Source organism: Oreochromis aureus, linkage group 15 (assembly GCF_013358895.1).
Source record: "Oreochromis aureus strain Israel breed Guangdong linkage group 15, ZZ_aureus, whole genome shotgun sequence".
Classification (NCBI taxonomy): domain Eukaryota; kingdom Metazoa; phylum Chordata; class Actinopteri; order Cichliformes; family Cichlidae; genus Oreochromis; species Oreochromis aureus.
In genome coordinates this window covers 29,155,997-29,174,198 of record NC_052956.1, presented here as the reverse complement: position 1 = coordinate 29,174,198, position 18,202 = coordinate 29,155,997, and the positions used below count along the sequence as shown (strand labels likewise).

The following is an 18,202-nucleotide window of genomic DNA, read 5'->3' as shown; positions in this document are numbered from 1 at the left end:
AGCTCAGCAAAGCGGCTACAGGAGCCGTGGGGAGATTGTGTCCCTGGAGGTGGTCTGGGTGAAAACTCCAAATGGGTGAAGTATGTGTTGTGTAAGAGAAAGATGTTGACAGGGATAAGAGTTTTTTGTTTTTTTGTTTGTAGGCTTTGTTGTTTTTTGTTTTGGATGGACCACTGGGAGGGTAACCTCAGGAAAACGATGCCTGATTTCAGGACTGTTGTGGGAAGGACTCTGTCCTTAGTTTATGGTGTTTAAGACTTTTGTACCACAAGGAAAAGGCTGGACGGCGAACGCGGTTGTCCACAAAGCTGAGGTCAGCAGTACGGCCACCTCCGGGTGGCCGGAGTTGGCCTCTTTCCCATACTCCTTTCAGAAATATGGGAAAGAGTGTGTGCAGTATGAAGTGTGTAGAAACTGAGGAATACAGTAAAGAGAAGTGTGTGTGTGTGTGAGAAGTGCTGTGGGTGTGTGTATATCCGAGAGTGATGGAAAGAGATGTGTTAAAATGTGGATAGAAGAATAATAGAGGGAAAGTGTTAATGAGCAGTGATGAAAATGATATTAAATAGATGTTTTAGTGTTTTTGTACAGGTGGCTATGGAACTGGATCAACGTCCTCCACAAGCACAGTGGCCGGAGCAAAATGATAGATTAACATAATTGGAACCACACCCAGCCGTGTTTTGGCTGAATATTACACAGCTTCACTCCATGTACACCTTACACTGAAGAACAAGCTTCGAGGGCAATCGATCTCTCCCTGAAGACAAAATGCAGTTCGAGAGACTCGACAATGTGAACACACAGCAACACTGCCCTAAAACTTAAAGTTATCTCTCATCAGTGTTAAAATTGTGCAAATTTCAGACACTTGTTATCAAATGCTGAGTGTATCCACTGCTGCCAACTAACTCTCTAGGTTGCAGGACAAGAGTTTAACCTTTGTGAAGAGAAAAAAAAGAGATTCTGGTTTGACCAACCAGTGATCAGACAATAAATTTAGTTGTTAATATAGTAAATTGTGAAATACTTTCTGCTTGATTGGTGCAGCACAAGTAATTTACTGTATGAAGGAAATTCTCTTTTGTGATAATATTTTGAACATGCACTTCTGTTGTCCTGTCAACTTGGAGGGTTAATAGCTGATATGCAAATTAGTTGATTGTTACTAGATCAGGGAAGGATGACTGGATTATAAAACAAGTGAATAAGATGTAGCAGAGGATTGAAATGAGTTTCCTGTTTCTGATGTATGGGTGAAGCTTGCACCCAGATATACACTCTGATTACATGAGACGAAACTTGTTTTGTGAAATACCTGACAGCATGTTACACGTTTTATGTTTGGGGAGGGAAAAAAAGGGGAAGAAAAGGTAAATGAAATGATTGGGTCTGTGAAAATGAAAAATAAGTTTAAAAAAAAAAAGCACAGACCTGGGGAAGAAGTTAACATTCCAGTGATAAAACATTGATATGAAGTGTTTAGGAAGCTTTTAATGGTGAACATTAGTGTTGTGTGAACTGTGCAGCTGCTAATAAAAAAGGGGGAAAGTTTAGCTGTGTATTTAGCAGGTGGAACTATGTTGGTTGGCCCCAGACTTTCAAGAATTGTGTAATATTCTGGAGCACTTGTGGGCAACCAGTAAATATGATGTGGGGAAAATTAACAAAGGTAGTGACTCTTAAGCCTGATTTCAGACCATGTAAGCATCAATTGTTAATTAAAGCCAGAAGCAGAGACTGCAGCACTGCATGGCAGGTTCCAACCCCTACAGCCTGTTATTTCACTTGAAGGCAAAACTTTTCCTGTGATTTTTCCGGTAGATTTGGGGGTTTTTGTTTTAGTACCAGGCTGATTTTGCCAGTTAGGTTTGGGTTGTTTTTCTTTTTCTAAGAGAAAGACTGTTTTTTGGGTTTTTTTACACTTAGACATGCCCGGAACCAGGCCTAATATGTGTTTTGGGGTTGTTGGGGTTTTTTTGTAACAGTGCACTTAGGAAAAAACCTGCCAGGTATCATCCTTCTGGGGGTGATATTTTGTGTGTTGATGATTTAAAAGCAGGCCTGCAAGATTGGGAGCAAAAGCGCTATAAAACACTTTAATTGAGAGCAAATATAAGGTTAGCTTCTCTAGATTACAATTGGCTTCAGAAAATTCACCTACCTAGGACGCTGACCATATCAGATGGTAAGTCCTGTGTTTAAAAGGATTGTAGCGATTCAATCCATTTTAAAAGCAATAAGAATTGTTTTTGTTTTTGGAATGATGAAATATTGCTGTCAGTGGATATTTATATTTGTGTGCGGTTTTCCACTGACAGCAATGATCATTATGAATGCATGTGATTGGTATAAATGCAAATGCAGAGGACTGTGACTGGACTGATGATGTGGACTAAATGTGACTGACTTGAAATTGAGAAGACGGTAACTATTTTAGGATTAGTCACTTCTAATACCTAATCCACCCAAACAGTGAAAAAAGGGTGGATGTGTGTGTGTTTGTTTGCTTGTTTTTGCAGAAGCAGAAGGATGACAGAGACCAGAGGAGGAGAGACTGTATGTTTACATGAGTGTGGGCAGACTTAACCCTTTAGCTCCTACTTTTCTGTTTTACTGATTTTGTGTGAAAGAAACTGTTTTTACTGGCTGCTTGTTGGTTATAGTAACACTCTGTATTGTTGGAAAATGTCAAATGTTAGAAGTTGGCAGAAAACATAGCGGCCTTGAAGAGTGTGCAGAGAAGGCCAGCCCACATCAGCAGCAGTTAAGTTATGTTCTGGTTAACGGCTTTCAACAACCCACTGCTGACTTCATTAGGAAACAAAATTTTAATCAAAACACAGACGGGTCCGTTGAATGCATGAATTGGGCCCGACATGTGCAGGACGTTATTACAAATTTAAAAAAAAAAAAAAAAAAAAAAGTCACAAAGCTCTGACCATAGATTTAACTGAGGTGGATAAATGCTAAAAGCAGTGAGGTTGCACCTCCACATGACGACAGGGTGGATGTATCCATGTGTGTTTCTCTGTTTTTAAAGGAGTGGAAAGATGACAGCAACATCCTAGGTTGCGTGCTGATTTAACCTTTTAAATGCCACTTTCTGTGTCTGTGAATTTACCAGTGGAGTGTTATTTATGACCTAGTATTGCCAAATGCAGAGGTCACTTTGAGAAAGTGTGTATACACCTGTGCAGCGCTAATTTACATTCTCTTTTCTACAGCAGAGGGTTAATCATGTGATCTGATTCTGTGATTTATAGGAAATACAACAGGTTTTTTTTTTTTTTCACAGGATTACTGGGATTATGTGTGAAGGCAACTGTGATTACAGGTTATATTTTGGTTATGCAATTACACTATGTTGTTGAGAAAATGTTGGAGAAAATGTGAATACAATGTGAAACACACTGTGTTTGAAACCAGTATTACTTCTTTTGCAGCAGAGTGTTAACTTTATGAACTTTTTGCAGCACCTCTGGAATCTGCTGATCCAGGGCTGACCTCCAGAATGCTTCATATGTTTTGCTAATGTTTGTTTCTCTCTAAGACTGCTAGTGTAGGATTCAGCACAGACAGACAAGTGATGTTGGAGTAGAAGTGCAGTGATTGTGTGACATTTGTAGTGTTGGGCTCATTATCTGATTACTGTTGAGCTCACAGTGATGAAAAGTGGGAGTGACATTGCTTAAGGAAAGTCACTGGTAACAGTAATGTTGAATAAACATATGGGATGATCCATGTCTGGGGCGAATTATGGCAATAATTGTGGTTTAATGGTTTAAGAAAACCTGCACATGATAATTGTCTTTGATGCTGAATACTTCATTACTCTTATGATCTACAATTGTTTGCAAGTGTGAAGTTTGATTTACCTCCCAGATCTTGTTTTCCAGGCAATGATGGTGTGTATGCAGGCTCCTGGCGGAGCCAGGTGTTAAGCAAACTTAATATGCAAAACACACTGACATCTTTTTATTGCAGGGTTACAGAGCTACTCCGGAGGAGACGCCCTGATGTTGCATTGGAAATGATCTAACTAACCTTTTTCTTTAATCTCCTAGGACCTGGCGTCCACATATGTGGACATCACATTTTGGGTTATTTAGACCAAAATACTCAATTTTGCTCTACAAGGGCCTGATATCCAGTTACGAGGACATGATACTGCTACTGTTCTATAAAAATTTTAAACGAATATCCTCATTTGTGGCTCTCATTTTTCTTAGAAAAAAAAATCAGGTAAAAAAAAAAAAAGTCTGGTAATTCTTTGTTTTTACTTTCATCGGGCCCCAATATGCCCAAATATCAAAGAGAAATTAAAAATGCATGCTGTGGAAGAGTTCGGGTCTTAGGAGGTTAAGAAAGGAGCCTAGTTCTGATGAGTTGACTCATGGGAGTGTCCACGTGTCAAGTGGAGGGATTCCAGGTTTAACATGAAACAATGGTTTCTATGTTTTCCATGAGTTTTTCTCCATGGCTTTTTACTGTGACATGTAGGACAACATATTATGGACAGGTATTAAACCTCTACAGGTGGTACACCCATGTTCAGACGAGGGTTTGAAAACTTATAAGTGAAGTTCACTAAACTGAAAGGAAAATGTGGATTGATGTTGGTTGATATGTTTTCCAAATGGTTATTTGGAAATTCACAACTGTTGTATTCACAAAACTACACTGTGAGGTCCACAAAAGGACTGTAATGCCCCTTATCTACACACACACGTACACACATACAATATACAGATACACACACTACCTAATTTAACCATCCCCTTCTGTGAAAGGACTGCTGCTACTTACCAAAATGAATGTGACTTGAGTTGGTTTTAGAATTTAGATTTTTAATGCTCTTTTTAAACTTCTTCTCTTTAAACTGTATTTATTCTTTTTAAACTGTATTGTTTATTGCACTGTAGAGGCTGGGGAGAAAACAAATTTTATTTCAGGCACCATACGAAATGACAATAAACTTCTTGAGTCTAGAGTCTATAAGGTCATTACACTTTTTTTCTGAATTGCTAAAACACATTTCCTAAACTCTCATTTCTTTGTCTCAAAGCACCAAACACAAACTCTAAAATTCAAGCTAAACTCACAAAAGCTTTGACTTGTCTTATAAAACCAAACAATTGACCCCCACACTATTTTACCTTTCCTTAAAATCAAGCACATGTGCAAAAACAACTCAGCAACAATAATACACTTCATAAATAAATGCAAAACACTGTGTGATAGTGGGAAAATATTTATTTTTTTCATTCATTTATTCTTGTACTCACGTTTTAACAAAAACAATGAACTGCAGCAATGAAAGTTATATATAGATAAAAATATATATATTTTTACAGCATATTCAGATGATTTATTCTGCCTCAGTATCACGCGTCTGTGAAGGGTCAGGCCACAAGGCTTCATCCACATCACATGCTATGGTCTCCCTTGCAAGGCAACAAGGAAAGAACCCTTTACCATGCCGAATCCAGCCCTGGCAAAATTCAACTCCTACATATGCACATTGAACACTAAAATAGCCAAGCTGTCCCCATCTCCAAACACCGGGTCGTGAATGTTAATAACCGTGTTTTAAGTCGTCTCCGCGGAGCAGAGCTGCACTGGGAGCTTCACTCACAGGGGGAAAAAAATAAAAGCTTTAAATAAGACATCTTTCAAAAGTTTGTTAAAAATGGCGTTAAAAGTTTGTCCGCGTGCATCAATTGAAAAGGCTTAAACAAGCCAATAAAACAATTAAAGGGCAGCCTGAGTATCCTTACCCAAGTCTTCACCTGTGTCACCGTCTTAGTCCATGAACGCCACCATCAAAACCAATAAACTTGTGCTAATAATCAATTAAGTCGAGCAGACAACGAAGCGAATGTCTTCATGACCGCAGGTTAATGGGCTTGATTAATTGATTACCTCTCTCTGCTGTGTGACGGAGAATTATTACGTGAAGGGTGAAACAGAAGCAGCCAATCACAGAACAGAACAGATGCACAATAACTGTACTTTTACAAGGGAAAAAAGTGTCTCAAAACCAGGTAACGACTTCCTGTTCAAGCAATCCGGTCTCGCTCATCGCAAACAGCTAAAAAAAGTGCTTAAATAAAAATGGCTTCTGGGGGCTGGGTCTGAGAAGGTTAAGATATTGCCTTATGGACAGGTATTAAACCTCTACAGGTGGTACACCCATCTTCAGACGAGGGTTTGAAAACTTATAAGTCAAGTTCACTAAACTGAAAGGAAAATGTGGATTGATGTTGGTTGATATGTTTTCCAAATGGTTAGAAGTTTTTCCTTCTAGTAGGGAGATACAGGTGCAGTGGCCAGAGTATTGCTGGGAGAAATCATCCCAAGGGTGGAATCTCCAGACTGAGATTGAGACTGGGTGCTGATCAGAAGTCTTCAGAGACCCAGCGAGAAGTAGGAAACATTCATGGCATAGCTGACAGCCCAGGCAGTGGTTGAGGTCAAAGGTCGTGCGGTTTGGGGCCCTACTAGTCATTATGAGAAGATTTCAGAAACACAGCAATAACCATAAAGCTGCATTGGAATGAGAGGGTGAGGGGTGAAAAGAGCGCCCTCCTCCAACAAGAGCGTGCCAAGCTCTAACTCAGCGACTGCAGAGCAGACTCTGTGCCACCTAAGAGGGATCATGAATGCAGATGACACCTTATTAAACAATCAGGCAGTTGTGCCTGAAGTAGTTCCGTGTGTTTTTGAGTTAAGGGGGTCGTTGGTGTGACATTTCTAATCATCTTATAAATGATATGCATTTACATGACTCTCTGAACATCACAAACTCTGTTAGAGTCCTGAGCCTGAGTAGAAGTGACTGGAGTAGTTATAGCATGCAAGTTTTACAGCAACCTAACTAACAATTATTTGTGTATATTTTGTAAGGTAGCTAGACTGATTTTCTAGCATGTCAGTTCCTGATGCATAAGTGCATTAGGCCCTCGCTGTCTGAGTAAACATAGTAACAACAGTTGTGAGTTCTTTTGACATGTGTACTCAGCTTTGACATGTTGTTTGACAGCCTAAACTAGGATTTTGGGTTCATCACATTTCAATGATTGATTTTGATAGGTCTCAAACATGCCGGAAGCACCTAAAGAATGAGGTTGTTCTTCTAGAATTAAATGTGGTTGTTTTGGTTTCCCCAATCACTGATGTGGGGACAGTAAAGATAATTGTAAATGCTTTTGTTTACACTGTTTAAATGGGTCTACAGTAGTAAAGAGTACAGCACAATGCATCAATCTCTCTGTTCTAAATGTAGCTCAGAAGTGTTAAATATATGTTGGCTGTGTGGAAATTCATGGCTACTTCTGGGTTTTACCCCAGACTTTGGGAAGCACTAACACTGAAGTTAGTTTATGTTTGTGGTATTCACTTAGGTACAGATATAGTCACTGTCCTTTATGGCAAACATCTGGACAGGGCAAAGCAAATGGCATAAAGTGTGTGATGTTTGGTGAGGCATGTGTCACTCAATCCCTAATAACAACGGGGGTGAGGGTCTTTTACAGAAACTGTTAATAAATTGGGAAACATGGGTTGATGGATTTAATGATAAATTGGGAAAAATATATCACACACTGAAAGACTTCCTTATCTAAACAACGGGTTCTTATGAAAGAGCAGCTTGATGTAACTAAGGTTAAAGTTTTCTTTTGCAGATGAACAACGGAGGCCGTTTCATTTCTGTATATGATCTCATATTGTGTTTTCTTTTATGATATAACTGCCATCCTTCAAACAAAGGGTGGAGACTCAGGTGGAGTGAAGATGACCATAAAGTGTGAATTTGTTTTTTTCCTTCTGATTATAGGGAGGATGCACATTATGGAATTTCTCTGAGTACACAATTGTGCTGATGTTATGTTCAGTAGTTAGAAAAGAAATCCCCATGTTTTTATGTGATTCTTAATTGTGGTACAGTATCCACATCTGAACCAAAGTGTAAAACAGTGAAATGTGGATTATTAAATATTAGGTCTCTCTCCTCCAAGTCTCTGTTAGTACATGACTTAATAATTGATCAACAAATCGATTTACTCTGCCTTACAGAAACCTGGTTGCAGCCGAATGATTATGTTAGTTTAAATGAATCAACACCCCCGAGTCATTCTAACTACCAGAAATCTCGAAGCACAGGCCGAGGGGGCGGTGTGGCAGCAATTTTTCACACCAGCCTATTAATTAACGAAAGACCAAGACAGACTTTTAATTCATTTGAAGCCTGATGCTCAGCCTTGTCCAACCCAGCTGTAAAACTCAGAAACCAGTCTTACTTGTTATCATCTATCGTCCACCTGGGCCTTACACAGAGTTTCTCTCTGATTTCTCAGACTTTTATCTGATTTAGTGCTCAGCTCAGATAAAATAATTATTGTGGGTGATTTTAACATCCATGTAGATGCTAAAATGACAGCCTCAACATTGCATTTAATCTGTTATTAGACTCAATTGGCTTCTCTCAAAATGTAAAAGAACCCACCCACCACTTTAATCACACTCTAGATCTTGTTTTAACATATGGCATAGAAAGTGAACATTTAACAGTGTTTCCTGAAAACCCTCTGCTGTCTGATCATTTCCTGATAACATTCACATTTACAATAATTGATTACACAGCAGTGGAGAGTAGACTTTATCAAAGTAGATGTCTTTCTGAAAGTGCTGTAACTAAGTTTAAGAATATAATCCACCCACTGTTATCATCTTCAATGCCCTGTACCAACATAGAACGCTACTCCAACAATAAAATTATTATCTTGTTAATAATTTTACCACCTCCTCCTGTGAAAACTAAGGCCTCAAATCCGAAGTACCTGACTCCGTGGTATAATTCTCAAACACGTAGCCTAAAGCAGATAACGAAATGGCGTGTCACAAATTTAGAGGATCATCATTTAGCCTGGAGAAATAGTTTGCTGATTTATAAGAAAGCCCTCCGCAAAGCCAGAACATCTTACTATTCGTCACTGATTGAAGAAAATAAGAACAACCCCAGGTTTCTCTTCAGCACTGTAGCCAGGCTGACAAAAAGTCAGAGCTCTACTGAGCCAACAATCCCTTTAACGTTAACTAGTAATGACTTCATGAACTTCTTCACAAATAAAATTTTTATCATTAGAGAAAAAATGACCAATAATCATCCCACAGATGTAATATTATCTACAGCTACTCTTAGTACCATTGATGTTAAGTTAGACTCTTTTTCTCCAATTGATCTTTCTGAGTTAACTTCAATAATTAATTCCTCCAAACCATCAACATGTCTTTTAGACCCCATTCCTACAAAACTGCTCAAAGAAGTCCCGCCATTAATTAATTCTTCAATCAAACCTATCTCTAATAATCGGCTATGTACCACAGGCCTTCAAGGTGGCTGTAGTTAAACCTTTACTTAAAAAGCCATCTCTAGACCCAGCTGTCTTAGCTAATTATAGGCCAATCTCCAACCTTCCTTTCATATCAAAAATCCTTGAAAGAGTAGTTGTCAAACAGCTAACAGATCATCTGCAGAGGAATGGCTTATTTGAAGAGTTTCAGAGCTCATCACAGCACAGAAACAGCTTTAGTGAAGGTTACAAATGATCTTCTTATGGCCTCTGACAGTGGACTCATCTCTGTGCTTGTCCTGCTAGACCTTAGTGCTGCGTTTGATAATGTTGATCATAATATCCTATTAGAGCGATTAGAACATGCTGTAGGTGTTACAGGTACTGTACTGCAGTGGTTTGTATTATATCTATCTAATAGACTCCAATTTGTTCATGTAAATGGAGAGTCCTCTTCACACACTAAGGTCAATTATGGAGTTCCACAGGGTTCGGTGCTAGGACCAATTCTGTTTACATTATACATGCTTCCCCTAGGCAGCATCATTAGAAGACATAGCATAAATTTTCACTGCTATGCAGATGACACGCAGCTCTATCTATCCATGAAGCCAGGTAACACACACCAATTAGTTAAACTGCAGGAATGTCTTAAAGACATAAACACCTGGATAGCCGCTAACTTTCTCCTTCTTAATACAGATCAAACTGAGGTTATTGTACTCGGCCCTGAACATTTTAGAAATATGGTATCTAACCAGATTCTTACTCTGGATGGCATTACCTTGGCCTCCAGTAATGCTGTGAGGAACCTTGGAGTCATTTTTGACCAGGACATGTCCTTCAACGCACATATTAAACAAATATGTAAGACTGCTTTCTTCCATTTGCGCAACATCTCTAAAATTAGGAATATCCTGTCTCAGAGTGACGCTGAAAAACTAGTTCATGCATTTATTACTTCCAGGCTGGACTACTGTAATTCATTATTATCAGGATGTCCTAAAAACTCGCTGAAAAACCTTCAGCTAATCCAAAATGCTGCAGCAAGAGTACTGACAGGGACTAGGAAGAGAGAACATATTTCTCCTGTTTTGGCTTCCCTTCATTGGCTTCCTGTTAAATCCAGAATTGAATTCAAAATCCTGCTCCTCACATACAAGGTCTTAAATAATCAGGCCCCATCTTATCTTAATGACCTTGTAGTGCCATATCACCCCATTAGAGCACTTCGCTCTCGCTCTGCAGGCCTACTTGCTGTCCCTAGAGTATTTAAAAGTAGAATGGGAGGGAGAGCCTTCAGTTTTCAGGCCCCTCTTCTGTGGAACCAGCTTCCAGTTTGGATTCGGGAGACAGACACTATCTCTACTTTCAAGATTAGGCTTAAAACTTTCCTTTTGCTAAAGCATATAGTTAGGGCTGGACCAGGTGACCCTGAATCCTCCCTTAGTTATGCTGCAATAGACGTGAGCTGCCGGGATTCCCATGATGCATTGAGTTTTTCCTTTCCAGTCACCTTTCTCACTCACTATGTGTTAACAGACCTCTCTGCATCGAATCATATCTGTTATTAATCTCTGTCTCTCTTCCACAGCATGTCTTTATCCTGTTTTCCTTCTTTCACCCCAACCGGTCGCAGCAGATGGCCGCCCCTCCCTGAGCCTGGTTCTGCCGGAGGTTTCTTCCTGTTAAAAGGGAGTTTTTCCTTCCCACTGTCGCCAAAGTGCTTGCTCATAGGGGGTCATATGATTGTTGGGTTTTTCTCTGTATTTATTATTGTGCAATCTACTGTACAATATAAAGCGCATTGAGGCGACTTTTGTTGTGATTTGGCGCTATATAAATAAAATTGAATTGGTATCACCAACACGTTCTCACTCCCTAAGCGTAATATTTTACGCTAGGTGACAAATCGTCAATATTTAACGCTTTCGGGTACCCAACACGTTCCTAAATGAAGAGATCGGAAAAATGACAAAACATGAGAACCGTTTGGACTTAATCTACACATTTTTGTTCATTTTCTTAAAATTGCTTTCAAAAACATTATTTCACGTCATTTCTGTGATGGTTAAGGTTAGGAATAGGGTTATGGTTAGGGTAGGGATAATAATAATGGATTGGATTTATATAGCGCTTTTCAAGGCACCCAAAGCGCTTTACAATGCCATTATTCATTCACGCTCACATTCATACACTGGTGGAGGCAAGTAGGCGGTAGGGTAAAGTGTCTTGCCCAAGGACACAACGACCAGGACAGAAAGGCCAGGACAGGAAGGCCGGGGATCGAACCGGAGACCTTCCGGTTACAGGTGCGCTTCCCAACCCCCTGAGCCACGGTCGCCAGGTTAGGTTTAGGTCTGGAATACATGGCTGGAACGTCTATTACCGCGGGACTGTCATTCCACTGGAATTCATCCATAATCCGCCGCGTACCATCAGAAAGCGGCAGGTCACCTTTCGCATTCTTCACGAACGCCGCGGGACGTGACAAAACGTCGGTATGCTATGCCCCGGGAGTGAGAACGGGCTGGTATCACAAAGGGTGGGAATGTGGTGGCAGATTTCTTTTCACATATATTAATCACATATTTAATTATATCACATTAGTTATAGTAATATCACTTTCTCACTTTACCATAGTAAGAGCACTCCTGCCACTACTTTACATGCATGTGGAAAGTTAACACAGTGAGGCCATTGTAATGGGAGACATTAAACAGATAGTGAGACTCCTTCTGCTTATCAGGGATGTAAATCCTTAGGTGAAGGCTAAGCAGAAAACAAGGTCATAATTCTCTCTGTGTGGGAGAAGGTATAGCCCCCCCCCCCCGTGAGAGGGGCCAACATGTAAGATTTTGGGGAATGTTCTGTCAGTCAGTCAAACAGAAAGTGATTAAATGAATTTATCGTTAATTCCACTTTTATTGTGGGACTGATCAAAGTCGCTGCTTGCAGGTTTCAGTAAATTATAAACAAAAAAAACAAACAAAAAACCTTAAATGTAAAAATAAACAGGGTGAAACTCTGCTTCACAGTCTGTACCATCAGCAACCCAAGCCAAAATAAACAATCAATAAATATGCAAACGAACATAGAAAAATAATTTCCAGCTAAGGGTGCCACCAGTCTTAACTGAAAGCAGAACAGGACCGCGTCCAATCTGCAAATCTAAAGTCCTTAACAGTCCACAGTCCTGATACTTCACAGGAACTGGCAGGGAAGGGAGCCATGCTCCTCCCGCAAGCCTCCCTTCTCCTCGTCTTCCTCCTCTTTCATCCAGGGGTGTGACAGGATCTCCTTCAGAATGGGACGGTCCTCAGGCTGGAAGGAGAGGCACCAATGAATCAGAGACTGGCATCCTGGTGGGTAAAAAGGGAAAGGTTTTGAAAAGCTGGACTATTTTTGTAGGAGGGCTGATGTGACCCTGAACCCCACAGTGATTTTGAAGGAGGAAACTCCTGTTGAGGAGAACCTGAGGCTCACCTGTAGACACCGGCCTGGTGAACCTGGGGCAGGCTTTGTAAATCTCATGATCATTTTCAAAGGGAATGTCGCCGCAGACCATGTCGAATAGCAGAACCCCCAGAGACCAGACGGTGAGGGGGACCGCCTTGTAGGACTTTGACGCGATCCACTCGGGGGGGCTGTAGGCACGGGTTCCTGAGGACGCAGGAAGTGAGGAGAGGAAGGTTACAACACAAAACTCGGCAGAGAGGGATTTTGTAGGGGAAGGGTGAGAAGACGCTATAGGTTTATGCTAAGTCCACATGTACACGGGTATTTTTGAAAATGCAGCTTTTTCTATGCATTTGGCCTTTTGTCCACACATAACCAGCATTTTGGGTCAATGAAAACAGAGATTTTGAGAAACTGCTCCCAAGGTGGAGATTTTAGAAAACTCAGTTTTTGCATTTACGTGTGGATGAGAAAAATTGAGATTTAGTCACGCAACGTCAAAGGTGTGCATCGATTTTGATATCACACTGTTCACTCAAAAATACCTGTGTACATGTGGATGCAGCCTTAGAATGACTGGTTACCTTGAAACTCGCTGTACATGCCGTCTTTAAGCAATGCCCCAGACCCAAAGTCTATGATTTTGATGTCCATTGTCATCGTGTTTACCACTATGTTCTCGTCTTTGATGTCCATGTGCACGATGCCGCGGGAGTGAATGAATTGAAGCGCCTCGACCACCTGATGGAAAATCCTATCGGGAAGAACAAAGAACCAGAATGTTAACAGACATCTAAACGACTGCAGCAGAATGCATTAACCTCCTCTCAACCTCCTTCAAAGGTGGTGGGCGCGAGCGCAAACCTGAGTGAGAGGCTTTCTGACAGAGCTCCTCTCTCCGTGATCAAGTCAAACAAATCCTGACAGTGTAGCGGCCTCTCCATCACCAGCAGGAAGCCCCGCCCCTCCACCTTGAACCACTCCAGCATGTGGATGACCCCAGGGTGTCCCCTGTCCTCTGACAGCTGCTGCAGCAGTGCAATCTCCATGGGAATGTGATTGATCTCATCTGACTGACGTAACAAAGAGGAAGATTAAGCTGTGTGCAGGCAGGAGTGGTGGGTAGGAGGACCCAAAGTGCAGACACACGTGGGCAAATTAGTGCAGTCAAAACAGCTTTATTGCTGAAACATAAAATAACTAAACTCAAGACACCAAAAAACTGGGCGGGCTGGCGGGCTGGCTGGCTGGCTGGACACACAGTATAGTAGATGTTATCGTGACCCAGACAAAGGAAAACACAGGGCTTAAATACACAGAGGGAGCAATCAGTGAATGAGAGACAGAAGGGAAACACAGCTGGGGCAAATCGGGGCTGACGCGACAGAGGAAGCAAAACAAGACATTAACATGAGACACGAACTTTCAAAGTAAAACAGGAAACACAGACTGAACTTACAGACAGACTCACAATCAGACACTGCAACAGAGAGAACATGGAAACCCAAACATAAGAACTACAAAATCACAAACCAAGAATAACCGGGGAAAATAGAAATGCAATACAGAAACCAAAACCTTCACAGTAATAAACCAAGAGAACACAAAGAAAGGTACAAAACTGAAAACACTGGGTCAACAACCCAGGTACCCAAACAGTTACACATTTCTCAACCACTGCACACCACAGCTGCAGTTCACCTGAGCCACCAGCACAAGATGGAGCTAAACAATCGGAGCTTTGTTTCACAGGTGTCACTCAAAACACCCTGTGCATTTTTGTACACATTTAGTTTAATTATTTTTTTTCCAAGTATCACTCACCAGTGTTGTCAACTTGTCAGTTGTAATCTCCTTAATGGCAACCTGGATGGTTTTAAAAAAATGAGTAAAATATTTTTTAAAAATAAAATAATAAAACAAAAGACTTCTCGAGCTGTAATAATAATAATAATAATAATAATAATAATAATAATAATAATAATAATAATAATAATAATGATGATGGAGAGAAAGTGTACATTTTTTAAATGAATAAATACAGGTGTGTATTTTTTACATGTAGTCCATCAGAGAGCCTCTGTCCTGAAAACACGGAGCCGAAACCTCCACTGCCAAGCAGAGGACCGCAGCGATACTGACTGAGGAAGTGCTCGCTCACTGAGGACCAAAACACAAGTCACATCAGTGCACTGCCAACACTTAAGAGATCAAACCTTACCCAACAACAACAGAAACCCAAAGAAACTCAAAAATACCACACGGTTTACGATGTGTTCCTCCCTATTATCTCAGTGCAGTCTATAGGCGTTTCTCAATATGTGGACTTGTAATACATCATCAATCACAGACCAAGTACTGTTCCAATTCAAAGGACGCATCAAGTACCCCAAAATGTTCTCGCTACTCCCATTTTATCGAGCATTCATCATCTGTGACTTTTGTGGATGGAGATAACATCTAAATGTTAGGTTTATTTCAGTGTTTTATTTGTTCCAAAGCAAATCGATTTCGCTGAGATTAAATTTCCGCTTCATAACCGGGCCGTTTTATTTAATACTGAAGTCTTACTTTTTTATTCAGGCATAAATGTATACTATTTTTATTACGAGAGATTAAGCTTCTGTTTCTGCCACGTAGTGATTGTGCTTAACTGTATGCAGTGTTGGGGAGTAACGGAATACATGTACCGCCGTTACGTATTTAGAATACAAAATATGAGTAACTGTATTCCGTTACAGTTACCGCTTTAAAAAGGTGGTATTCAGAATACAGTTACTTTGTTGAAATAAATGGATTACACGGCGGTACTTTCCTGTTTCATATTAAATCAGGATTATTTGGGTTTGTTTGACAGCTATGTTCTGTTGTTCCAAAATATGGTTAAATTCTCTCTGCGTGTTTCCTGGAGGTAGGCAGAATGCTACAGGCATGGCCCAAAGAATGTAGCATGGGCAGTGTTCCGTGCTGCAGGTGGACTACCATACACGATCTGTGGAGGAGAGAAAGATGTCCGAGCTGTCACGAGCAAAAACGGATTATATTTAAATATAATAATAACCACTGCAGCCAAGAAGAGTGCCTGACGAGCCCATTTGTAAGTAAGCTATTAAGACTCATCTGTACACTGTGTTCGTGTTTTCCTCCGAAAAATAAGTTCCGTTGAGCAGCCTTTCAACGCCTCTCTCTGTCTCTAAAATTGACCCAACAACAAAGTAAAGCTATTTTTCGCTACCAGCCCAACACGGAACACACTATTAGCCCGAGGTTTTACTACTGTTCAGGGATAAATAATAGTACTATAGTACATTCACGTATTGTAAACAGCATGATAATATATTAAGTAATCCAAAGTATTCAGAATGTTACTCATTGAGTAACGTAACGAATCGTTACAGAATGATTTTGGGGCATGTATTCAGTATTCTGTAATGGAATACATTTTAAAAGTAACCTTCCCAACACTGACTGTATGAAGCTTATTAGACATTACAAAACCATCTGTTTCATAATACATGTAAGCGAATGGTCCCAACGTGCTTAAGATACTTTTTTAAATTACCTGTGTAATTTCTGTTCATATTTAAATTAAGAGGGGGTGGCAGTAAAAACTCTGTAACAGAGATGTCATCAAGTACACTGTCAAACGATTGCGCCGTAAGGACTCCCGTACTTGACTACTGAGAAACGGCTTTCACATCAGACTTCTCTGCGCATTTCATTTACTGCTAAGCTGCTTAGCGGCTCTTATTTATCCAAAGTTAAGAATCGCTGTTTTTTTGTTTATGTATTTGGGTTTTGTTATTTTACATGCTGTCTGGCAGCAGCGTGCAAAAGCAATTTTGGAGGCAATTTAAATCAGTTTAAACATCTTTATCACACATATTTAAACTTTGTTGTACTTCTTACCGTTCTTTCCTCTGCCCTCTTCCTCCATGGTTATCAGTTGTTACAAAATGGCTGCCAGCATGAGTAACAGAGCATACAACAGACTTGTGCATCCGAATATCCCCGAATGCATTTCGTCCAAAACTCATATGCAGAGAAACCCGGCAAAAAGTTTGAAATATTAGTCTTTCTGGGTCACAAAATAAATAGATATTTTCAGGCGAGAATGTAGCTGTGTAGACTTCAAATATCTGCCTGATTTATCAACTCGTCCCAAATTTACCATTTTCCTCTAAATACTGTTCATATTCATGTCAGAAGACATGCTGTGGAAGAGAGCCAGAGATTAATAACAAGCAATGTTCCCTCTAAATTGCGCGCGTGCCCAATTGCGCACTGATGGCATGGTCTCTGCGCAGAAAAAAATCTGCGTTGTGCACAAAAAAATAAAAATAAAAATTCTAACCTGTATTGAAATTAAAGTAAATAGTTAACAATTCTGTTTTGCAGTGTTAGTCACGTTCGAAAGCACTCTCCGTCTGTGAGCAAAGACAAGACCCCCCCAAAACCCCACCCTGGTCGACCAATCAAAACATGGCATTTAGTTGTTAAGAAACGGGAGGAAGTTTTAGTATACTCTTCTCTGCAAGATGGCATTGACAGTGGGCTTGTTGGTGTGCCATTTCTCCTTGTCCAAAGCCATGTGTACACGTGCAGGCTGAGGTGGGTTACCTCTTCTGCCAGCTGACTGACCTAAACGGAGTGGTCACAAAGCGAGGTACAAGAAATAATGCAAGTGATTATTGCGGCTTAAGATGAAAAATCAACCATATGCATTTTAGTCAATCACGTATTTGTACCTTAAAATATTCCTTATATTTATAATTGAGCTATCTGTGTATATTTTGGTGTATAACATTGAGTGGGTTGTACTTACATGTACTGTATTATTTAATTAGTTCAGTCTGTTACTGCTATTGTCTCTACACAAGTGTAACCCACATAATTTTCTTAGAGATTATTAAAGTATTTTCATTCTGAAATACATACAAAACAAACAAAGCAATGCAACAGAAGAGGCTCCATTAACATGGCAACTCCTCATCAAGCTACATTGTATCCATCAGGTAAAACATTGGCTACGTTTGCTTTGCATTTTCCCCGCCTGATCACAGTGATGTAGTATAATGTGATCTCATATTACATATTATAATACTATCATATATATTACACATTTGTCACGGTCACACTCAGAGCTCCCTCTCTCTCCACGTTTTCATACATTATTTTAATCGTGTGTGTGTGTTTTGGTCTGCCTCTGTGAGTGTCAGTGATGCTCCAATTCAAAGTGACATTGCTTTGGCAATGACTCCATCTAGTGGTGAAATTACTGAACTGCAGGCTCAGTCACAAAAACGCAATATTTTGACTATTACTGAGCTTACACTTGAGAATACTATTTGACCTTTGGGACCTTTTGTACTCCTATTGATATATTT

General features: G+C 40.2%; 1 protein-coding gene across 1 annotated transcript; it reads right to left on the bottom strand.

Annotated features, from left to right (window-relative positions):
• Positions 1-12,265: 12,265 nt before the first annotated feature.
• LOC116319743 (serine/threonine-protein kinase pim-2-like) lies at positions 12,266-16,855 on the bottom strand. The gene is made up of 7 exons (XM_031739164.2): positions 16,725-16,855; positions 14,875-14,975; positions 14,640-14,681; positions 13,680-13,888; positions 13,400-13,569; positions 12,843-13,019; positions 12,266-12,718 (listed from the first exon to the last, which is right to left on the bottom strand). Exons 1-7 carry the CDS (start codon positions 16,750-16,752, stop codon positions 12,561-12,563), a joined length of 885 nt encoding a protein of 294 aa, XP_031595024.2. The 5' UTR covers positions 16,753-16,855; the 3' UTR covers positions 12,266-12,560.
• Between the last annotated feature and the right edge of the window lie 1,347 nt (positions 16,856-18,202).